The sequence below is a fragment of the Phacochoerus africanus genome, chromosome 1 (assembly GCF_016906955.1).
Source record: "Phacochoerus africanus isolate WHEZ1 chromosome 1, ROS_Pafr_v1, whole genome shotgun sequence".
NCBI lineage: Eukaryota > Metazoa > Chordata > Mammalia > Artiodactyla > Suidae > Phacochoerus > Phacochoerus africanus.
The window spans coordinates 218,018,376-218,043,487 of record NC_062544.1 but is presented as its reverse complement, the minus strand read 5'-3'; the positions used below and the strand labels follow the sequence as shown (position 1 = coordinate 218,043,487).

The window sequence follows — 25,112 nt, the reverse complement described above, 5'->3', positions numbered from 1 at the left end:
CTCAGCAGGGTGGAAGGCTTTGAAGTCCACTATGTTGTAGATAAAGGCCACACTCTGGAGAATTTTACACTGGAGAGGTTTAGGATGGAATTTACATTTCAGAATATGATTTGGAAGGAATAAAAGTGAAATTAAAGGGGGTGGCAGCAAATAAAGCATTTAACCCCCTCTGCAGACAGCTCACTCCTTTTAGAGGAAAAAGTTGAAATGTTAAGTAGGTAAATAAAACCGAAAGTAGGTAAAACATAAATTTTACATTTTATTCTGGTTATCTCATTCTTTTTATTGAAAGGTTAAGCAATCATTGTGACTTGTAAATGGCTGGATTTTAGACACGAGTGGCCGTGTATTAATGCTTTACATCTGCTGGCTTATAGTTCCCAGGCAGTCAAGCTGAAGTCACTCCTCAAAGCTTCCAGCTATGGCTTTGGTGCTTTCGTATTTTCCATTTTGCCTCCCTGAAGTAATGTTCCATGATCCTTCATTCCATTAAAACTATTTTGCTTTGAGTCATGACCTTAAAAGATTAATGACTTTGCAAACATAATTGCAGACATCACATGTAAACTTAGACCAATGTATATAGACCCACAAGTTCTGAGCAGAACACCAGCAAATCAAATCCAGTCACATAAAAAGGATTATATACCATCACCAAGTGAGCTCTATTCCTGGAGTACAAGTTGGTTTAACATTCAAACATCAACTAACGTAATAGGCCAAATCAATAGAATGAAGGGGGAAATAAAACCTATGTGATCATCTTAATAGATGAAAAAAAAGCACTTGACAAATCCAGCACCCTTCAAACATAAAAGCTCTCAACAAATTAGAGGTAGACAAGTTCCCTCAACTAATAATATTAGGGCATCAACGAAAATCCCATAGACAAGATCATATTTAATGGTCAAAGACTGAATGCTCCCCCCACCAGAGGTCAGGAACAAGACAAGAATTCCATTCTTAACATGTCTACCTAACATTGTGCTGGAGGTTCTAACTAGGATCACTGGGTAAAAAGAAGAAAAGCTATGTCTGTTGAAAATAGCATGATCTTGGATATAGAAAATCCTTTGTTAGCTAGTAAAAAAACCCATTAGATCTATTAAAGCAAGTTCAGCAAAAAATGAACAAGCTTATCCTAAAGAAACAAGTCTTAGAATGCAAGATCAATATATAAAAATAAACTGTATTTCCATACATTTGCAGTCAACAATGAAAACATGTAATTAGGGGCGTTCCCTGGTGGTTAAGACTTGGCATCTTCACCACTGCAGCCCGGATTCAGTCCCTGGTCTGAGAACCAAGATCCCACACCAAGCTGCTGCACACCCCAGCCAAAAAAGAAAGAAAAGAAAAACAAATATGTAATTAGGAAAACAATACATTTCCAATAGCTTTAAAAAGAGTAAAATATTTAGGAATAAATTTAACAAAATAAGTATAAATCTTGGTGTTCCCATCATGGCTCAGCAGTTAACAAACCCGACTAGCAACCATGAGGATGCGGGTTTGATCCCTGGCCTTGCTCAGTGGGTTAAGGATCCCATGTTGCCATGAGCTGTGGTATAAGTCACAGACTCAGCTGGGATCCTGTGTTGCTGTGTGTGGTGTAGGCCAGTGGATCCAATAGCTCCAATTGGATCCCTAGCCTGGGAACCTCCATATGCTGTGGGTGTGGCCCTAAAAAGACCAAAAAAAAAAAAAAGTATAAAACTTGCACACTGAAGGCTATAAAACATTATTAAAAGAAATTAAAGAAGACCTAAAGAAGTGGAAAGACATCCTGTTCATGTGTTAGAAGATTTAATATTATGAAAATGGTAATAGTCCTTAATTTTATCTACAAATTCAGTGTAATCTCAGTTAATATTCAGCTGCCTTTGTTGCAGAAATTGGCAATTTGATCCTAAAATGTATATGGAAATGCAAGGGACTCAGAATAGCCAGAACAACCTTGGAAAGGAACAAAGTTGGACAACTGACAATTCCCAAAGCTATACTAATCAAGCCAGCATTATACTAGCTTGAGGATAAACATAAATCAATAGAACAGAAGTGAGATTCCAAAAAATAAACCATTGCATTTATTGTCAATTGACTTTTCACAACAGTGCCAAGACAATTCAGCGGGGAAAGGTAGTCTTTTCAACAATGATATTGGAATAACTGGATATCCACATGCAGAAGAATCATTTTGAATCCTTTCTTTATACCGTACACAAAAATTAACTCAAAATAGGTCCCAAACCGAAGTGTGAGAACTAAAACTATAAACTCTTAGAAGAAAACATAGGAGTAAATCTTCATGACCTTGGGTTAGACGAAGCCTTTGTATAAAGGACACCAAGAGCACAAATGGCAAGAGAAAAAATAGAAAAATTGGATTTCATCAAAATTAATAATGTGTGTGCTTCAGAGAACACAATTGATGAAGTAAAAAGACTGCAAGTCATGTATGTGATAAAGAGCTTGTATCCAGAATATTTAAAAAAACTTACAGTTCAATAATAAAAAAACAATCTCATTAAAAGATGGGCAAAGGACTCAAGCAGACGTTTCTCCAAAGAAGATATACAAATGGCAAACAAGCACATGAAATGATGCTCATTGTCTTCGGTCATTAGAGAAATGCAAGTCAAAACCATAAGGAGATAAACCTCACACCCAGTAGATGAGTATAAATAATAAAAAGGAAAATAGCAAGTGTTGATGAGAAAGTGGATCCCTCATACATTGTCAGTAGTAATATAAAATGGTACAGCCACTTTGGAACCAGTTTGGCATTTTTTCAAAATGTTAAACATAGATTACCATATGATGTACCAATTCTATTTCCAGATATAGCCTAAGTGAGATGAAAACATACATCCATGCAGAAATTTACACTCAAAATATTCATAGTAGCATTATTCATAATAGCCAAAAAGTAGGAACAATCCAAATGTCTATTAACCAAGGGGATTTTAAAATGCAGTGTCTATTTGAAGGACTATTTTTGGCAAAAAAAAAAAAAAAAAAGTACTGATACATTCTCCAACATGGGTGAATCTTGAAACCATTAAGGTAAGTGAAAGAAAACAGTTACAAAAGACTACGTATTTTATGATTCCATTTATAAGAATTGTCCATAATATTCAAATCCATAGAGATTGAAGGTAGATTGTTGGTTTCCTAGGTCTGGGAGATGGCAAAAAAGTTGTTAAATTGTGGTGATGGTTGTCAGATTCTGTGAATATACTAAAAACCATTGAATTATGCAGTATGCAGTTAAAATGAGTGAATTATATCTCAATTAAGCTGTTTACAAAAATGCCAGTAGGAAAATGAATGAATGCAAATAAGGCAATCACAGAAGAAGAAATACAAATGGCCAGTGAGCATAGGGAAGATGTTCATTCATTGTTACTAATAATTAAAAGAGCTGAAAATGAAAACAATTCATTAATTTTTTTGTTGCTCCTCAGATTGACAGAGAATCAAGACATGATCTATGGTTTCGTATCTTATAGAAATATTGTACCTTTTGCTAAGAATATAGCCCTGGAATTACATTACTGAATGCAAGAACCTCTATAGAAATCACTTAATCTATTGTTCCCTTTCTTGTCCTACAAAGAGAAATGATTCAGTTTATAAATTAATGGCATAGGCAGGTCTGTACTCCAACGGTTCCTGACTTTTCTACTAAAGTCATGCTTTTCTGCTAAATTGGGCGCAGTTCAAAGCCAGAACTCTGGAGGGATGATCAGGACGCCTAGGAACCTTCACTCTGTGATGATACCAAACTATGGTTGTTCACATGTTCATTTTACTTCTGATTGTTCAGTCACCTATGTTAGCTAGTCTTGTGTTTATTAAATTTTCCTCTCTGTTTCTTGATTTCTTTCTTTCTTTCTTTGGATGCTTTCCTGTTTTGCTCAAATTGCCCATATGACCTATAATTGAGTCTGTCCTATATCATGCATCAGAATATCCAATTATTGATCAAACAAACATTCTCCTATCCTGTTCCTACCAATTTTCTATCACATTATTTCTGAGGACCATGCTTATTAGACAGTCATCCTAGACCTGTTTAAAGTTCCCTGGTGGCTCAGTGGGTTAAGGATCCAATATTGTCAGTTCTGTGTGTGGTTTCAATCCCTGGCCCAGGAACTTCCACACGTGCTGTAGGCACAGCCAAAAATAAATAAATAAACGAAGATCTCTTATAATAGTACTGTTGGTTTTTAATGTATTTTCTCCATAGAGTAACATTTGTTGACTGCCTCAATCCTTTTTCTATGTAGTATACCATAGTACTGCCATACTCACTTGCTTACTTAGAGTTTGATTTCTTACCTGCTAACAGTTGTATCTTTATGTGACACTCTTTCTCATAAGACTGAGCTATTTTGGCTAGGCAGGTACTGTGTTTTGCTTATCTTTATATATCCTGAATTTTGTTGATGCTCAATAAATATTTGTTAGATAAATAAATACTTAAAATACTGAACTTTTTGTGTTGTCCGATAAAATTTTACTCTTTTTATTTTGTTTTTCAGAATTTGGAGTTGTCTGCTTACTATTTTCTGCAACACTAGCTTATTTCCCACCCCGGCCTCCTCTTCCTCCCAGTGTTGCTGCAGCTAGCCAGCGGCTGAGTTATCGGCGGAGCTTTTGTAGGTTATTAAGGTAAATAGACTTAGAATCATTGAGTGCTTTTGACTAGGACTTTTAAGATAATTCCACATTTGTCTAAGATAAAGTAGTAATTTTTCAACAACCTGTTAATCAGGTTGTAAATAATTGATAAAATACTGATTAAATATTTTAGGGGGCTTTTTTTAATGATTTTTATTTTTTTCCATTATAATTGGTTTACAGTGTTCTGTCAATTTCTACTGTACAGCAAAGTGACCCAGTCTCACACACACACACACACACACACACACACACATATACACACACATTCTTTTTCTCACATTATCTTCCATCACGTTCCATCATAAGTGACTAAACATAGTTCCCTATGCTATACAGCAGGATCTCACTGCTTATCCATTCCAGATGCCATAGTTTGCATCTATTAACCCCAAACTCCCACTCCATCCCACTCCTTCCACCTTCCCCTTGACAACCACAAGTCTGTACTTCAAGTCCATGAGTTTCTTTTTGGTGGAAAGGTTCATTTGTGCTGTATATTAGATTCCAGATATAAGTGATATCATATGGTATTTGTCTTTCTCTTTAGTATGAGAGTTAGAGGGACTTCTTATCACAAGTCTGTCTTTAGAAATTGACCAGGATTTCCTGCTGTAGTGCAGTGGGTTAAGGATCTGGTGCTGTCTCTGCAGTGGCTCAGGTCACTGCTGAGTCACAGGTTCAATTCCCAGCCCAATACAGTGGCTTAAGGATCCAGCGTTGCCAGAGCTGTGGCATAGATTGAAGCTACAGTTCGGGTTCGATCCCCAGCCTGAGAACCTCCATACGCCACAGGTGCAGTCAAAAAAAAAAAAAAAAAAAGCCCAAAGCAAAAACCTATAATTTTTGCCTTTTCTGTGTACCACTTATACAATTACTCACTTAATATTTTAAAAATCAAATTTTGTATTCAAATGATTCTTCTTTATAAGCTTCACAAACAGTATCTATGGAATCACAGGTTTTATCTGTTATGTTTTCTTAACATACTAATTATTTTTATTCATTATGTATTTCTTAATACACATCAAAATAAACAGCACTAGTCAACACAAAGATAAAATAAATAATGTTTATTTATATATCACCTAAAATCATCTTGAACCTCCAGTGGGCCCATACTCTGAGAAACTTACCATTATATTTTACTTTATATTATTGTTATAGCTTAAATGTAATTGGATTAAATTCTACCCTTGAATGTGCAAATGTCCCAGTAATGAATTTGATTCTTTGGCTATATTGACCATTGCTGGTGTTTATGATTTATAATTGGGCCATTAGAACTTTTGAATTTTTCCTCCAGTTGTGATGAATTTTTACTGATTCATCAACAATTCTCCCTAGTTATTTATTTTCTAGTCTTCCTTTCCCACTAGATGGTACAAGAGCTATCTTTGTATCCTCTGTATTAGTAACATCCAATAGGAATATAATGTGAGCCACATGTGTAATTTTAAATTTTCCAGTAGCCTTATTTAGAAAACTAGAAACAAGAATAATTACTTTTGCTTTTTAGGGCTGTACCTGTGGCATATGGAAGTTCCCAGGCTAGGGGTCAAATCAGAGCTATAGCCGCCAGCCCATGCCACAGCCACAGCAATATATGATCTGGGATCCGAGCCACATCTCCCACCTATACCACAGTTCACAGCAATGCCCGACCCTAAACCCACTGAGTGAGGCCAGGGATCGAACCAGCATCCTCATGGATACTAGTAAGGTTTGTAACCCACTGAGCCACAAGGGGAACTCCAAGTGTAATTAATTTTATTAGCCTATTTTATTTAACTCAGCTTATCTAAAGTATTATTTTTAATATAATCAATATTCAAAATTATTAATAAGATACTTTGCACTCTTTTATTCATACAAAATCCTTGAAATCTAGGGTGTATTTTACACTTGCAGCACATCTTAATTTAGATGTTAAATTTGCATTAGAAATACTTGGTCTGCATTTAAATTTCATTAAATTTACTATTTAAAATGTTTTTATTGAGCTCTATCTCCCATATTGCACTATTGATCTGAAGTTAAAAATAAGTACTTGCCAAGTCTTCAAATTTTGAATCAATACATCTTTGATATTATTTGAAAGGTCTTATATTCTGCAGATAATTATTTGGACCTTAATTGAAGATCTTTCACTTCCATAGAATATGTTTTCTTTTCTCTTCAGAATTTTAAATGAAACGTCCATAGATAAGATAATTTCTTTTACTGTCTCTCCATCTAAAACCATTTCTCTTTTTGTTCAGGAATACAAACCATTTTATAGCTGACCAAAAGTAGAAGCTCAGATCTGTTAAAAGTTGTTTCAAATGTTAATTAAATGAATAATTATCCACTTATTCTAAATTTTTTTTTTACATAACAGACATTAATTTTACTCTGCCACAGTGAGTTGCATTTACCATTCGTTGTGAAATTCGCAACATGCTTCCAGTTTTTTTTTTTCTGCATAAAATAGTCATAAACAAATTACAATTTTATATCGGTGTATAAAAAAACAGATTGAATTAAGTTCACTGACACCAGGAAAATCAGTGACAGGTTGTAATGCTAAAAACAATATATTCTACCATGTGCGCATTACAGTAATATGTTACCCAGTGCAGCAGTTAAAGTGAAATGTCATTCTGCCAAAAAAATAAAAGTATGTTTAATGGAAAAATATTTTCACTGTTTCCGTTTTTTTAATTGGATTTAAATTATAATTTGTTTAATTTAAAGTAAGAATTTGTTTTTGGATTTCCGATTGTGGCTCAGCAGGTTAAGAACCCAAAGTATCCATGAGGATGCAGTTTTGATCCCTGTCCTCACTTAGTGGGTTAAGGACCTGGCGTTGCTGTGAGCTGCGGCATAGGTCACAGGTGCAGCTCAGATCTGGTGTTGCTTTGGCTGTGGTGTAGGCCTGTAGCTGCAGCCCTGATTTGACCCCCAGCCCTGGAACTTCCCTGTGCTGCAGGTGTGGCCCCAAAAAGAAAAAAAAAAAATTTTGTTCTTCAGTTACACTAGCCACGTTTGATTAGTGGCAACCATGTTAGACAGCATAGCTATGTAATGCTGTTTTTCAAACTTTGATTTATAGCCAACCAATTTAGTAAGTTGACCACCTTTTTTTTTTTCCAAGTAGAATGGAGTAAAGTAGAATAGAAAATATTATTGTATCACATGTAGTAATGATACATATTTTTGTGAGACTTTTGGTAGCTCACTAAGTAAGTATTTCTTGATCTGAAGTGCAAAAAAAAGTTTTTGAAAGCCACATCTCTGCAGCACCCAGTAAATTTCCCTCCACGTAATAGGCCAAGAAATAATATTAGTTTAATTGAATTGTAATCAGTGGCACACATTTGTAAGATAACAGTTAAAATGATAGGGGTTTTTTGTGATGCTGTTTCAAGTTTTTCTCCATGCAGAGCTAAAGGATAGAGCAATATATAAGGCTAGAGAAGTAGGTTAGACTCAGACTATGCCATACTAATAATTTTATTCCCCTCTTCTGTGGGGAATGAGGAGTTGTTGAATGGTTTTCAGGTAAGCAGTCATGTAAAACATAGTTCTGACAGGGGAAAAAGAACAAAATGACCACTCTGACCACAGTATACCCTGGGCTTGCTTCTAAGTACCATAGAGTCAGGATCTTTATTCTCTGTTTAAGCTGTAGAATTATAAGATCTTTCCTCTTTACTAAAAACCCTTGATACCGATCCTAACATTCCACTGTCTCTTCACATATCCTTTTGTTTATTCTGCAAGATTGGCTACTTCAGCTTTGGGCTCTCGAGGGGAATTCTTTGGACCTTCCATGCCCCATTCCCCTAACCTATCATGTAATTTTCCCTGGTCCTTCAAAGAACTCTTGGCATCATTGCTTCCTGGATTAACTAGAATTCGAATTCTATTGTCTGGGCAGGAAAAAAAATCAGTGGTTATGCTCCAAAGTTTCCACGACCATTATTTATTTACTATCTGTATGATTCCCATCTCTTACTACACATTTTACTCATGTAACCTAATGTAAACATTCCTCTCCCTTTGTATATCAGTTTAATGTTTGATGAAGGCGGTTTTTGGTTTTGCCTTTTAGACTTAAAGACTATAGAATTGAACTGAATGTGTTCCTTACCTCAGGACACATGAACACATTTATTTGTTTATTTAGTCATTCTTTTATTTGTATTTCCTACTCCCATTCCCTTCCCTCTACACAGGCCACCTCTCAAAAGCACTTAATGTGTATCTCTTTGTCTCTTTGCTTTTGTGACATTTGTATTGTTTCCTATGTGTGTATGTTTAATTTATCTAAACAGTAGCACATTATGTATCACATTCTCTTTGACCTTTTTCACTAAATTCCATGTGGTTTTTTATTACTTTTCATTTTAGAAATAAGAAGTAGAATAGTATAATCTCCATATCCCCATAACTCAGTATCAACAGTTACCAATTTATGGCCAATATTGTTTCATATCTACTTGACCCTCTTCCCCCCTTCCTGTATCATGAAGCAAATCCCAGATGACAAATCATTTCATCCATAAATATTTTGATAGGGACTCTTTTTAACATAAATATGGTACCATTATCACCCTAAAAACTTTTTAACAGTAGTTTGCTACTATTAAATCAATGTTTAAATTTCCCAAAAAAATAAAAATTAAAAAAAAAAAAGGAAGTTCCCATCATGGCTCAGTGATTGATAAATCTGACTAGGAACCATAAGGTTGCATATTTGATCCCTGGCCTTGCTCAGTGGGTTAAGGATCCGGCATTGCTGTGAGCTCTGGTGTAGATCATAGACGTGGCTTGGATCCCGAGTTGCTGTGGCTGTGGCATAGGCCAGCGGCGGCGGCTACAGCTCCAATTAGACCCCTGGCCTGGGAACCTCCACATGCCGCAGGTGCGGCCCTAGAAAAGACAGAAAGAAAAAATTTTCCAATTGTCTGAAATGTCATAGTTTTTTTTTTTTTTTTAACAGTTTGTTTGAATCAGGATCTAGATTGGATCCATGCATTGCAAAATTGGCTCAAGTGCATTGTAGTCTATAGATTTCCTTTCCATCTCTCTCTTTTTCTCTTGCAATTTATTTGCTGAGGAGCCAGCTCTTTTGTCTCCAAGGCCTGGATTTTGTTGATTGCCTCTTTGTAGTGTGCCAGGTTCCTCTCTCCTTTGTATTTCCTGTAAATTGTTAATGAAAGCTATGTTCTGATTTGGGTTTTGGTTTTGATATAAGACTGCTTCATAGGTGATGCTACCTTCTTCCATCAGGAGGCGCAGGACATCTAGATAGCTCTCATTTTGTGATCTTAGTTGCTGTTTTCAAGAAGGGTCCCTGTGTACACCTAGTTCTCTGTATTCCCTGGTATGAAACCATCACACTTTATCTCCCCACTCCTATTGTGTACCCAGATTGCCTCCAACTCATTGTCACCACAAATACCACCACAGTGATACCCTGCTACACATCACTGTAGACCTAAGAATCTTTGAAAAACAGACCCTATAATAGGATTGCTGGGTCATTAGATATTTTTAGATTAATTTGCCAAGTATTGCCAAGTTGCTCTCCAGAATGCCTGCACTCGTCTATACTTCTATCAGCAGTGCCCATTTCCCTGTATGCCACCGAATTTGTCATTGTGCATCTTTCCAGTTTTTACCAGTCTAATAGGTATAAACAAATATATCTTTTGTTTGACTTGCATTTTCGGGTTATTAATAAGTTTCAAACTCTCATGTGGTTGTTTGCCATTTAGGTTTCATCTGCTGTAAATTCCTCTTTATAGCTTTACATATTCTTTAATGATTTACGTATTCTCAATAAAAGTTCTCTGTTGATTTAAAAATTTTCAAAATATCTATTCCCATTCTGTCATGTGCCTACTAATTTTGTTAGTGAATTCCTTATTTATCAAATTTCTGTTTTTTTTCTTTCACATTTAGGTTTTCAGCCCACCTAGAATCCACCTTGTTGTATGATGTTAACTAGTGATGCAGGGTTTTTTTTTCCTCTCCATGAAATGAACTAGCAGCATTCACTAAAAGATCCTTAGACTTTTGATTTTTATGATGCCACCTTTATTGTGGTTTGAGTTTCTGTGTCTTAGTTCGCTATTTTCCTTCATTGTTCTCTTTGTTCTTAAACCAATACCATATTTTTATTACTCTGGACATGCAATTTATCTTAACATCTGATAGGACAAAGGTCTCCTCTTTCACATGTTTTAAGGCTGAGTTAGCTTTCCACAGACTTTTACTTTCCCATATGAACGTTAGACCAAATTGCTTGAGTTTCTTAAAAAAAAAAAAAAATTCAACTGGAATTTTAATTGTGATCACATTGAATTATAGATTAATACAGGGTAAATTGACAGCAAGGACTCTGTCTCCCTTTATTTCAGTCTGCTTTCATGCCTTTCTGTGCTTCCCCCCGCACCCCACCTTCCACCTCTAGGTCTTGGGTCTTCCTGGTTTATTCCTAGATACTTTATAGTTTAAAAAGCTATTGTGAATGATATCTAATTTTTATTACTTTTTTTTTTTTTAAGGCCACAGCTGTGGCATATGGAAGCTCCTGGGCTAGGGGTCTAATCAGAGCTGCAGCCAGCCTACGCTATAGCCATGGCAACACAGGAATCCAAGCCTCATTCTTGACCTGCACCCCAGCTTGCAGTAATACTGGGTCCTTAACCCACTGAGGGAGGCCAGGGGTTGAACCAGGATCTTCACAAACACTGTGTCAGATTCCTAACCCACGGAATCATGATGGGAATTCCTTATTACATTTTTCAATTAAACTTTATTTTGAGAAAATTATAAATTCACATGCAGTTGTAGGAAATAAGAAGAAATAACATGGACTCTCTACTGACGTTCCCCCAATGGTAGCATCTTTTTTTTTTTAATCACATCTGTAGTTGTATAATGATCATAACCATCTTATTTCACAGGTTTTCCATCCCACAGCCCAAGCACATCCCCCCAACCCCCAAACTGTCTCCTCTGGAGACCATAAGTTTTTCAGTGTCTGTGAGTCAGCATCTGTTCTGCAAAGAAGTTCAGTCTGTCCTTTTTTCAGATTCCACATGTCAGTGGAAGCATTTGATGTTGGTGTCTCATTGTATGTCTGACTTCACTTAGTATGGTAGTTTCTAGGTCCATCCATGTCACAAGAAATGCTGGTATTTCGTTCTTTTTAATGGCTGAGTAATATTCCGTTGTGTATATGCACAACATCTTCTTGATCCACTCCTCTGTCATTGGACGTTTAGGTTGTTTCCATGTCTTGGCTATTGTAAATAGTGCTGCAGTGAACATGGGAGTACATGTGTCTTTGCAAGTCATGGTTTTCTCTGAACAGATGCCCAGGAGTGGGATTGCTGGCTCAAATGGTAGTTCTATGTTTAGTTTTCTGAGGAATCTCCATACTGCTTTCCACAGTGGTTGCACCAATTTACAATCCCACCAACAGTGTACTAGGGTTCCTTTTTCTCGACACCCTCTCCAGCATTTATTGTTTGTAGACTTTTGGATGATGGCCGTTCTGGCTAGTGTAAGGTGGTACTTCATCATGGTTTTGATTTGCATCTCTCTAATAATGAGTGACGTTGAACATCTTTTCATGTGTTTCTTGGCCATCTGTATGTCTTCTTTGGAGAATTGTCTGTTTAGATCTTCTGCCCATTTTTTGATGGGTTTGTTTGTTTTTTTGGTATGGAGCTGCAGAAGTTGTTTATAAATTTTGGAGATTAATCCCTTGTCAGTGGATTCACTTGCAACAATGTTCTCCCATTCTGTGGGTTGTCTTTTTGTGTTTTTGAGGGTTTCCTTTAATGTGCAGAGACTTTTCAGTTTGAGTAGGTCCCATTTGTTTATTTTTCTTTTTATTGTCAATACTCTGATAGGTGGATCTGAGAAGATGTTGCTGTCATTTATGTCAGGGAGTGTTTGGCCTATGTTTTCCTCTAAGAGTTTAATAGTGTCTGGTCTTATACCTAGGTCTTTAATCCACTTCGAGTTTCTGTTTCTGTATGGTGCTATGGAGTGTTCTAATTTCATTCTTTTCCCTGTGGCTGTCCAGTTTTCCCAGCACCACTTATTGAACAAGCTGTCCTTACTCCATTGTATATTCTTGCCTCCTTTGTCATAGATTAGTTGGCTGTAGGTTCTTGGGTTTAATTCTGGACTTTCTATCCTGTTCCACTGATCTATATTTCTGTCTTTGTGCCAGTACCACACTGTTTTGATGACTCTTGCTTTGTAGTATAGTCTTAAGTCCAGGAGCCTGATTCCTCCAGCTCCATTTTTCTTTTTCAGGATGTCTTTGGCTATTCTGGGTCTTTTGTGCTTCCAAACAAACTTTAACATATTTTGTTCGAGTTCTGTGAAAAATGTCCTTGGTAATTTGATAAGGATTGCATTGAATCTGTAGATTGCCTTAGGCAGTACAGTCATTTTGATCATATGAACTCTTCCAATCCACGAGCATGGTATATCTTTCCATCTGTTTGTGTCATCTTTGATTTCTTTCATCAGTGTCTTATAGTTTTCAGAGTAAAGGTCTTTTGTCTCTTTAGGTAGGATTACTCCTAGGTATTTTATTCTTTTGGATGTGATGGTAAACGGGATTGCTTCCCTCATTTCCTTATCTGCTCTTTCATTGTTAGTATATAGAAGTGCTGTCGATTTCTGTGTATTGATTTTGTATCCTGCGACTGCCAAATTCATGGATGAGCTCTAACAGTTTTCTGGTAGAGTCTTTAGGATTCTCTAGGTATAGTATCATGTCATCTGCAAATAGTGATAGTTTTACTTCTTCCTTTCCAATTTGGATTCCTTTCATTTCTTTTACTTCTCTGATTGCTGTGGCTAGGACTTCCGGAACTATGTTGAAGAGTAGTGGCGAGAGCGGACATCCTTGTCTTGTTCCTGATCTCAGTGGGAATTCTTTCGGCTTTTCACCATTGAGAATGATGTTTGCTGTGGGTTTGTCATATATGGCCTTTATCATGTTGAGGTAGGTTCCCGTTATGCCCACTTTCTGAAGGGTTTTTATCAGGAATGGGTGTTGGATTTTTGTCAAAGGCTTTTTTTGTGTCTATTGAGAGGATCATATGGTTTTTATTCTTCAGTTTCTTAATGTGGTGTATCACACTGATGGATTTGTGGATATTGAAGAACCCTTGCATCCCTGGGATAAATCCCACTTAATCATGATGTACAATCCTTTTACTGTATTGTTGGATGCGGTTTGCTAGTATTTTGTTGAGGATTTTTGCATTGATGTTCATCAGTGAAATTGGCCTGTAGTTTTCTTTTTTTTGTGGAATCTTTGGTTTTGGTACCAGGGTGATGGTGGCCTGATAGGATGAGTTTGGGAGTATCCCTTCCTCTGCAATTTTTTGGAATAGTTTCAGAAGGAGAGGTGTTAGCTCTTCTCTAAAAGTTTGATAGCATTCGCCTGTGAAGCCATCTTGTCTTGGACTTTTGTTTGTTGCAGGTGTTTTAGTCAGAGTTTAATTTCAGTTCTTGTGATTGGTCCATTCATCTTTTCTATTTCATCTTGGTTTAGTCTTGGAAGATTGTACTTTTCTATGAATTTTTCCATTTCTTCTAGGTTTTCCATTTTATTGGCGTATAGTTGCATATAGTAGTCTCTTACGATCCTTTGTATTTCTGTGATGTCCGTTGTTACTTCTCCTTTTTCATTTCTAATTTTATTGATTTGAGTCCTCTCTTTTTTGCTGGATAAGTCTGGCTAGGGGTTTATTAATTTTGTTGATCTTTTCAAAGAACCAGCTTTTCGTTTCATTGATCCTTTCTATGGTTTTCTTTGTTTCTATTTCATTGATTTCTTCTCTGATCTTTATGATTTCTTTCCTTCTACTAACTTTAGGTCTTGTCTGTTCTTCTCTCTCAAGATGCTTTAGATGTAAAGTTAGCTTGTTTATTTGGGCTTTTTCTTGTTTCCTGAGGTGGGCTTGTATTGCTATAAACTTTCCTCCTAGAACGGCTTTTGCTGCATCCCATAGGTTTCAGAGTGTCGTATCTTCATTGTCATTTGCTTCTAGGTATTTTTTAATTTCCTCTTTGATTTCTTCAGTGATCCATTGGTTGTTTAGTAGCATGTTGTTTTGTCTCCACATGTTTATGTTTTTTGCAGTTTTTTTCTTGTTGTTGATTTCCAGTCGTATAGCGTTGTGGTCAGAAAAGATGCTTGATATGATTTCAGTTTTCTTAAAGTTACTGAGGTTGGATTTGTAGCCCAGGATATGATCAATCTTAGAGAATGTTCCATGTGCACTTGAGAAGAATGTGTATTTTGTTGCTTTTGGATGAAATGTCCTATAAATATCTATGAAGTCCATCTGGTTTAACGCATCATTCAGAGCCTGTGTTCCCTTATTGATTTTCTGTCTGGTTTATCTGTCCATTGCTGTCAGTGGGGTGTTAAAGTCTGCCACTATGATTGTATTATTGTTGATTTCTCCTTTTAAGGTTGTTAGCAGTTGCCTTATCTATTGTGGTGAACCTGTGTTGGGTGCATAGATATTTAAAATTGTTATATCATCTTCTTGGATTGATCCTTTGATCATTATGTAATGTCCTTCTTTGTCCCTTAAAATATTCTTCATTTTAAAATCTATTTTGTCTGATATGAGTATTGCTACTCCAGCTTTCTTTTGATCCCCATTTGCATGAAATATTTTCTTCCATCCTCTCACTTTCAATTTGTATGTGTCCCTAGAAGTGAAGTGGGTCTCTTGAAGACAGCATATATATGGGTCTTGTTTTTGGATCCATTCAGACAGTCTGTGTCTTTTGGCTGGGGCGTTTAGTCGATTCACATTTAAGGTAATTATTGATATGTAAGTTCTTATTGCCATTTTATTAATTGCTTTGGATTTGTTTTTGTTGCTCTTTTTTCTTTCCTTCTTCTCTTGTTCTTTTCTGCCTATAGAAGTTCCTTTAGTATTTGTTGTAAGGCTGGTTTAGTGTTGCTGAATTCTCTCAGCTTTTGCTTATCTGTGAATGTGTTGATTTCTCCTTCAAATCTGCAAGAGAGCCTTGCTGGGTAGAGTAATCTTGGTTGGAGGTTTTTTCCTTTCATCATGTTAAGTATATCATGCCACTCCCTTCTTGCCTGCAGAGTTTCTGTTGAAAAATCTGCCAGTGGCCTTATCGGGGTTCCCTTGTATGTTGTTTCTTTTCCCTAGCTGCTTTCAAGATTTTCTCTTTGTCTTTAATTTTGGTCGGTTTGATTAATATGTGTCTCAGGGTGTTCCTCCTTGGGTTTCTTTTATATGGTACTCGTTGTGCCTCCTGGATTTCAGTGAGTGATTCCTTTCCCATGTTAGGGAAATTTTCAGCTATTATCTCTTGGAATATTTTTTCTGTCCCCTTCTCTCTCTCTTCTCCTTCTGGCACCCGTATAATACGGATGTTGGTGCATTTCATGTTGTCCTAGGGTTCTCTGAGACTCTCTTCATTTGTTTTCAATCTTTTTCCTCTTTTCTGTTCTGCATCCGTAATTTCCACTAATCTGTCTTCCACCTCACTTATTCGTTCTTCTGCCTCCTGCATTCTGCTGTTAGCTGCTTCTAGTGAATTTTTTATTTCAGTTATTGTATTTTGCATCTCTTCTTGCTTAAGTTTTATATCCTGTATCTCTTTGTTCAGTGTTTCCTGTAAGTTATCCATCTTTGCCTCCAGTTTATTCCCAATGTCTTGCATCATCTTCAGCATCAACAGTCTAAAGTCTTTTTCCTGGAGGCTGAGAATATCCTCATGGCTTATCTGTTTTTCTGGGGTTTTTCCTTTCTCCCTCATCTGAGTTATAGTCCTCTGTCTTTTCATTTTTATAGGTTTTTGGTGTGGTGACCTTTTTACAGATAATAGAGTTGTAGCCTCTCTTACTTCTGGTGTCTGCTCCCCTGTGGCTGAAGTGGGTATGGGGGCTTGCTGTAGGCTTCCTGATGGGAGGGGCTGATGCCTGTCCCTTAGTAGGAGGAGCCGATTCTAATGCCTCTGGTGTGTGGGGCTTAGTCTCTGGATGGGATTAGAGGCAGCTGTGTGCCTGAGGGGTCTTTAGGTAGCCTGTTTACTGAGGGATGGGGCTGTGATCCCACCTGGATTGTTGTTTGCCCTGGGGCTTCTCAGCAGCTGGCTGATGGGTGGGGCCAGATTTTCCCAAAATGGCCCCCTCCAGAGAAAGGCACTGCTGCTGAATATTCCTGAGAGTTCTGCCTTCTTTGTCCCTCCCTCACAACAAGCCACATTCACCCCTGCTTTCCCAGGATGTCCTCCAAGAACTGCAGTCAGGCTTGACCCAGATTCCTATGGAGACGTTGCTTTGCCCTGGGATCCAGTGCACATGAAAGTCCGTGTGCGCCTTTTAAGAATGAGGTCTCCGTTTCCCCCAGTCCCGTGGAGCTCCTGCGCACAAGCCCCACTGGCCTTCAGTGCCAGATCCACACATGAGAGTTTGATGTAGGACTCAGAACTCTCACTCCTGTAGGTGAGTCTCTGTGAACCAGTTAGTTTCCAGTCTGTGGAGCTTCCCACCCCGGAGGTATGGGGTTGTTTATACCGTGAAATTGCCCCTCCTACCTCTTGATGTGGCCTCCTCTTTTTCTTCTGGAGTAGGGTATCTTTTTTAAGGTTTCCGGTCCATTTTGGTGAAGTGTGCTCAGTCTTTAGTTGTGAATTTTGTTATTTTTAGGAGAGAAGTTGAGCTCCAGTCCTTCTATTCCGCCATCTTCATCCCTCCCAAGCCCCAATGGTAGCATCTTATGAAACTACAGTGCAGTATCACAACCAGAAAATTGACATTGATGTAATCAAGATAGAGAACAGTCCATGGTCACAAGGATCCTTCCTGTTGCCCTTTTATAGCCACACCTGCTTCCCTCCCACTCTATTCCTTAACCCCTGGCAACCACTAATCTGTTTCCCATTATTGTAATGTCACTTCAGGAATGTTATACAAATTGAATCAGATATTACATACAATTTTGGAATTAGCTTTTTTCACCACTATAATTCTCTGGAGAGCCATTGAGGTTGTTTTGTGTATTTGTAGTTATTCCTCTGTATTGCAGTAACATTCCGTGGTATGGATGTACATAGTTTGCTTAACCATTTACATTTAACTTTTTTTCCCCTCTGTCTTATTTGTCAGATGAAACAGTAATTTATCCTTTCAAATAAGAGCTTTTTTAAAAAAAAATTGATCCTGCCTACTCATTCCATAAAATAATGTTAATAATTCATCTGTATAATAAACATTGAAAATTTCAAACAATGCAAATGAAGATTATTCTTATAAAAATTTTAAGGATCTTTGAATTTATTAACAAACTGACAAATATTTTCTGTTTTTGATTCTGGTGTTCCAATTTCCAAATGACTTACTTTTTTATAAGTAAGAGTATAAATTCTAGATTTTGAATGTATAATGATGTCTTCTTTTACTTCTCTTTTACAGCAATTTGAGATTTTTGATGATTGCTTTAGCATATGCCATACCACTTGGTGTATTTGCTGGCTGGTCTGGAGTTCTGGACTTAATTTTAACACCAGTGCATGTCAGCCAAGTAAGCATTTTATTTCGTATATGTTGTAGGTAATTTTAGCTCACTGAAATTATAAATTATTGTATACTTGTTCTTTTAGCTTCAAGGTCTGGGTAAAACATTATCTTGTACTGTTGTTGCAAAAACAACATCCTTATGAAATAGTTATAAACAATATTGATTTTCTTCCTAGATTTTGTTATCCACCATGAATTTCGCATTTATTTAGGTATTAATAATGATGCTAATAAACATAAAAATAAAAAAGAAAAATTTTAGAGGTCCAACTGGAGGGGTCCAACTGGAGCTGCCACTGCCAGCCTACCCCACAGCCACAGCAATGCAGAATCCAAGCAACTTCTGTGACCTACACACTGGTTTATGAAGGTTGAAGTCCCATCGTCATTGGAGTTCCTGTCGTGGTGCAGTGGAAACAAATCCGACCAGGAACCATGAGGCTGTGGGTTTGATCCCTGGCCTTGCTCAGTGGGTTAAGGATCCAGCGTTGCTGTGAGCTGTGGTGTAGGTCACAGACGTGTCTCAGATCTGGCATTGCTATGGCTGTGGTGTAGGCCGGCAGCAATACTCAGATTGGACCGCTAGCCTGGGAACCTCCATATGACGCAGGTACGGCCCTAAAATGACAAAAGACAAAAAAAAAAGATCCCATTATCAGCTATATGATCTTTCTTTCTCCATCTAATCCCACACTTTCTCTTTAGTCTCACTATATCATTTCCTTAAAAATAACCACTTCAGGAGTGTCTGTGGTGGCTCAGTGGGTTCACAGCCTGACAAGTGTCCGTGAGGATGTGATCCCTGGCCTTTTTCAATGCATTAGGGATCTGGCATTGCTGCAAGCTGTGGTGTAGGTCACAGAAGTGGCTTGGATCCTGCATTGCTGTGTCTGTGGGGTAGACTGGCAGTGGCAGCTCCAGTTGGACTCCTAGCCTGGGAACTTCCATGTGCTGCAAGTTCAGCCCAAGGGAAAAAATAATAACAACCATTTCATCTATATGTTTGATGACATCCATTCCTTCTTACTTCCCAATATCCAGAGGGGTAGAGAAATTTATAAGGCCAAATGGAAGAAATCCAGCACACTGATAGGATAATCCACTGTGTGAATAAATAACAGTTTTTCCAATTTTGCCTTTGATAAATATTTGGAATGTCTACACTGAGCTCTCATAAACAGTGCTGTATAGATATTCTCATGTTTCTGGATGCATGTCTATATGTTTCTGTTGGATGTTTATCTAGTATGGAACAGCTAGTTATAGGGTATGCCTAACTTTCCCAAAATGGTTGTATTTGTTTTTAGTAGTGTTTTTAGTCATGTTTTCTTGTCTTTTTAGGGCTGCAGCCTCAGGATATGGAGGTCCCCAGGCTAGGGGTCTAATCAGAGCTGTAGCCACTGCCCTACACCACAGCCACAGCAAATCCAGGTCTGAGCCGCGTCTGCGACCTATACCACAGCTCATGGCAACGCCAGATCCTTAACCCACTGAGCAAGGCCAGGTATCAAACCTGAATCCTCATGGATGCTAGTCAGATTCATTCCCACTGAGCCATGATGGGAACTCCAGGGTTTTTTTTTTAATTTATGCTAAATGGATAAAGATGTGGTGTGTATATATATTCATATACATATATGTAAATACATATGTATACACACACCTACATACATACACACACACACACACACACACACACACACACAATGGGATATTACTCAGCCTTATAAAAAAAAGAGTGTAATTCTGCCATTTGCAGCAACATGGATAGACCTAGAGAATATTATGCATAGTGAAGAAGTCAGAAGAGAAGGACAAATACTTTATGGTATCACTTATATGTGGAATCTAAGAAAAGAATACAAAACAAAACAGAAACAGACTCACAGATTAAAAAAAAACAAACTGGTGATTACCAAAACAGAGAAGGAATGGGGGAGAGGCAAATTAGGGGTATGGGATTAAGAAATACAAACTAATGTGTATAAAATAAATAAGCAATCAGGACATATTTTATAGCACAGGGAATCATAACAATTATCTTGTAATAACTTTTATTGGGGTATAATCTGTAAAAATACTGAGTCACTCTGCTGTGCACCTGAGACTGATATAATACTGCAAATCAACTCTACTTCAATTTAACAATAAAAATAAAGTAATTCAAAATGAATAAATAAATTTATTTTTTAGGTTTATAGGACTTCTTGAATCTATGGGTTGATATCGTTCATCAGTTTGGAAAATTCTTAACCAATATCCCTTTGAAGCTCATATTCATTTCTCTATTTTTCTCTTCTTCAGGAACTCTAACCATATATATTATACTTTCAGTGTCTTTCCTATGTCTCTTACTCTCTATTCTAAATTTTCCATTCTTTTGCCTTTCTCTCTTTCAAACTGGTATTTCACCTAGCCTTTCTTCGAACTCACTATTTCAGTCTTCAGTTCTGTGTAATATGCTTTTAAACTCATCTATGAGTTATTGATTTTATGAGTTATTTTATTTTTAAATTACAGAATTTTTATTTGATGCTTTTTCATAGTTTCTAAATTTCTGTAGAAATGCTCGATCTTATCTTTTATTTTTTGAACTATTAAAAATAGTTATTTAAAGTCTCTATCTCTGAATCCTTTGTGGGTCTGTTTATATTTGTGGGTGTCATTCATATTTTCTTATCTCCTTATATCTTCAGTTATTTTTGACTGAGTGCCCAATATAGTATATGAAAAGTTGTAGAGATAAGCTTCAAATGATGTTCTTTTCCTCCAGAAAGAACTTACCTTTTTTCTTCTAGGAGTCTAGGGATCACTTAATCTAGTTTCAAGTACTGAGATTGTTAAAACTGGTTTTTAGTCACTTAGAAAAACATTCCATTTCTAATTTACACTGCTTTTAAGTATAGCTCCTCAGGTAGTAAGAGTTAAAGATAACTTAGAGTTCACATTGTGCCTCGGCGGAAACAAACCTAACCAGTATCCATGAGGATGTGGGTTCGATCCCTGGCCTCTCTCAGTGGATCAGGGATCTAGCGTTGCTGTGAGCTGTGGTGTAGGTGTCAGGTGCGGCTCAGATCTGGCAGTTGCTGTGGCTAAGGTGTAGGCCAGCAGCTGCAGCTCCGTCTGATTCAGCCCCTGGCCTGGGAACTTTCATATGCTTCGGGTGTAGCCCTAAAAAGACACACACAAAAAAGATACATGAGTAATGCAGTAATGTGGGCAGCATTTGTAGATTGCTCTAAGTTTGTCCATGAAGGTGGAAAAGCAATAAGATATTAGATGATGGAGAAACATCATCAGCTAAAAATAACAACTCTAACCTTTATTGAGTACTTCCTGTATGCCAATTGCTGATCTAAATTCTGTATGCAAAGTATCTCATTTAGTTCATTTTATAGGTAAGAGGACATAATTTGCCCAGAGTCACAAAACTAGTAAATGGCAGGACTGAAAATGTTTTCTCAAGAGTGTAGCAAGGTATACAATTGAAGTTCAGCTCAAATTATTTCTCTATCTAGTCTCTTCACGTGTTCAACACATACCTCTCTCTCCATCCTTCCTTCCTTCCCCCCTCCCCTTTTTCCCCTCCACTTCTATTTTCTCTCTTTCTCTCTCTCTCTCTCTCTTTTTTTTTTTTTTTTGGCCATGCCTGCAGCATACAAAGTTCCTGGCCCAGGGACCTAACTCATGCCACAGCAGTTAACAATGCCAGATCCTTAACCCACTAGTGCAGCAGAGAACTTGTTCTTCTGTGTTCTCTCATTACATTTGTAGTTGTGCCAGATATTTTATTTGGCACTAAATTATCTCCTAGTAGTTTCCTGTATGTTGGCTGTATTTAAACTTTTTAGGGCAGTGACCATCTTTTCTCCTTTTCCTGGTATTCTTAAGAGTTCCTGGTACATAGAGTTCCCTGGCAGCCTAGCAGTTAAGGACTCAGCACAGTTACTGCTGTGGCTCAAGTTCCATCCCTAGCCCAGGAACTCCCTCATGCTGTAGACTCGACCAGAAAAAAAAAAAAAAAAGGGTTCCTAATACAGTGTCCGGCATATGGAACACATTCAAAAAATATTTGTGACAATGATTATTTTGTTGATTTAAATATTCCAATAAAAACTAATCAATGATTATTTATTTAGGTAAGTTTCTATTAATTAGTCACACATGAATCCTTTCATTTGATTCATTTTCTTAAACAGTATTTTCCCAGATTTGTTGCCATTTAGCTATTAACGTACTGATTATAGAGAATTTTTTTCCTTGTCTTCTAAACTTATAATATGGTAATCTTGTATTAAATGTGTCTACCACTTTCTTAACAGGTAGATGCTGGCTGGATTGGATTTTGGTCCATAGTTGGAGGCTGTGTTGTTGGAATAGCTATGGCAAGGTGAGAATATTTTACATTGAACACGTGAGTGGGCAGAACCATAAAAAAGCCCAAAGGGAAAATCTGCTTCCCCTTGATAAACATTAAAATTCAGGGAAATGTAAAACCGGTCAGAGAAGGGCACTTGTTCAGGCTCCAAAAAAAATTCACATGGAGCAGATAGAATTTGCTGCTATAAGAAACCTTCTCAGGAATAGTTCATCTTAAAATGTTTTTGGAGTCTGGAGATGTATTTCCACTTAATTAAGCTGCCTCTCTCCATATTATTAAAGAACAAAATCTACAAAGAAAGGTGATACAATAATAAAGGCAAATTGATAGTTACCAAGATTAGAAAAGCATTGAAAGGCGTCATTCGTAAGAGCATCTTTAGAGCTTTCCATAAAAAGTCAGTATCCTGATTAGGAGATATTTATTTCTGGCCTTTTTTGGCAGGTGTGACCCTATGGTTTTCCCATTTGATGAAAAATGTCCATAAAGACTCCCAACTCCATCAGATTCCCTTTGATCTTAACCCATTATGACAACACATTTTTAGAATGAGTCAGAAGAAAAAAGCCTCATTTATTCTGAAAAAGAAAAGAATGAAAATGTCACTCATGTCGGTGACTGCCTATAAAACTACTCTTGGTGTTTCCAAGGAGGCAATATTCATTCATTTTCCAAATCATTTTACCCTGTTTAATCAAAAACAAAATTGGACAGCCAACTTTACCAGGAAGAGAAGAATCTAATTACATATTTGGGGAGATCAAATAAGATTTGTAAATCACCTCAGTACCTACATACTTAAACATAATTGACAAAGGATAATGTTATATCTAGACCTTAACCGTTTGCAGTGTTTCTGGGATAATGAAAGAAAAAATTGACACTGTAGTTTCTAAATCACTTTATCTGAGGTTTTTATAAGTTAGGAGAATATGAGAATAAAATCTAACCACTAAAGAAGAATGGGACCATAGCTTTTTGTAGGGAACCACTACACTGGCCTTTCATATTTCTTAAGAATCATGCCTAATTTTTCTAATTAAATCTTTAAGCTGATTATAGTACGTCATCATTTACCAAATCCTGTTCTGAGCACCAAATAGGACACATTATGTATCAGAAATGACATGTCATATGCTCCTTTCTCTGTATTTTTTTTTCCCTACAAACCCTTGATTTCAATTATATGGAAGTACAACTAGGGGAAAAATTAGAATGAGGACATTTCTGTTTTTAAAGTGTTGAAGTGGCAGTTCTAATAAGTACCGCCCTTACTCTGGGATCTGAAATCAATTGTAGGTATCTCCGAGGCCTCGAATCAATTTTAAAATTATGTTCAAAACCCTTTTTGGGATCCCTAGAATGGAATCTTCTTATAGACACGAGTGCTTTGGGTATTCGTGTGTGTGTGCGCTTATGTTACTAAAGGTTACTACTAAATATACTGCTTTGGTCCTAACAGTACACCTTGAGGGTATTAGCCCATTTGAAAGGACTGGGTCTCCAAAACTGGGAGACCAGAGTGGTCACTTTACTCTTATACGATCAGGCCCTGGAAAACTTAGACTGTTCAACTTCACTCAACTCTGATTTTACCAGAAAAGTGTTTTATTCTCTCATGCCTGGCCATCTGCCTATCTGACAAGTAAGTTCATGCAGCATAGCAAAATATAAATAAAAAAAGTGAGCGTATGGAATTAAAGCATTTGGGGAGTTCCCATCGTGGCGCAGTGGTTAATGAATCCGACTAGGAACCATGAGGTTGCAGATTCGATCCCTGGCCTCGCTCAGTGGGTTAGGGATCCGGCGTTGCCGTGAGCTGTGGTGTTGGTTGCGGACGCAGCTCGGAGCCCGCATTGCTGTGGCTGTGGCGTAGGCTGGTGGCTACAGCTCTGATTAGACCCCTAGCCTGGGAACCTCAATGTGCGGCCCTAGAAAAGACAAATCAAATAAAATAAAATCGTAAAAAAACAAAGCATTTGGATTTTCTTGAGGGACATTTCCATCAATCTGTAGAACCTTTTTCAGAGGACTTAAGAATTTTCTGTTTGTGAACTTCATAGTGGAGAACAAACCTAAGTCACTGGGCAAAGGTGCATCTATTCTTCCCACCAAAAGATGGCAACAGTTTTCATAAGGAAAGTCGGTTTAGTATAGGTAACACTTTGCAAACATGATTAACCACATCATGTTAGACAAGTGCAAAACAAAAGGTAGTATTCCAAGTCATCTAATGATGATAGAGATTAAAATCAGTTTTTAAAAACTTCAAAGAGAAAACATGATAAATGTTACAGTTGAGATGGGATCAATTTTTCTACAATAAGAACAATTCTGAAGGACAAAGTAAATTGTGTACAGGCACAGCCAGAGGATTGTGCTTATACAGTTGATAGTTAACCAGCAGATGAGGAAAAACTGTTGGCAAATGGAAAAGATTTTGAT

General features: G+C 37.2%; 1 protein-coding gene across 1 annotated transcript in view; it reads left to right on the top strand.

Moving 5' to 3' along the window:
• SLC49A4 (solute carrier family 49 member 4) overlaps positions 1-25,112 on the top strand; it is a 92,048-nt gene that overhangs the window by 39,440 nt on the left and 27,496 nt on the right. Inside the window, exons 4-6 of the mRNA XM_047790783.1 lie at positions 4,548-4,677; positions 18,182-18,290; positions 22,609-22,676. Of these exons, the coding sequence (XP_047646739.1) occupies positions 4,548-4,677; positions 18,182-18,290; positions 22,609-22,676 (307 nt within the window). The remainder of the gene's footprint in view (positions 1-4,547; positions 4,678-18,181; positions 18,291-22,608; positions 22,677-25,112) is intronic.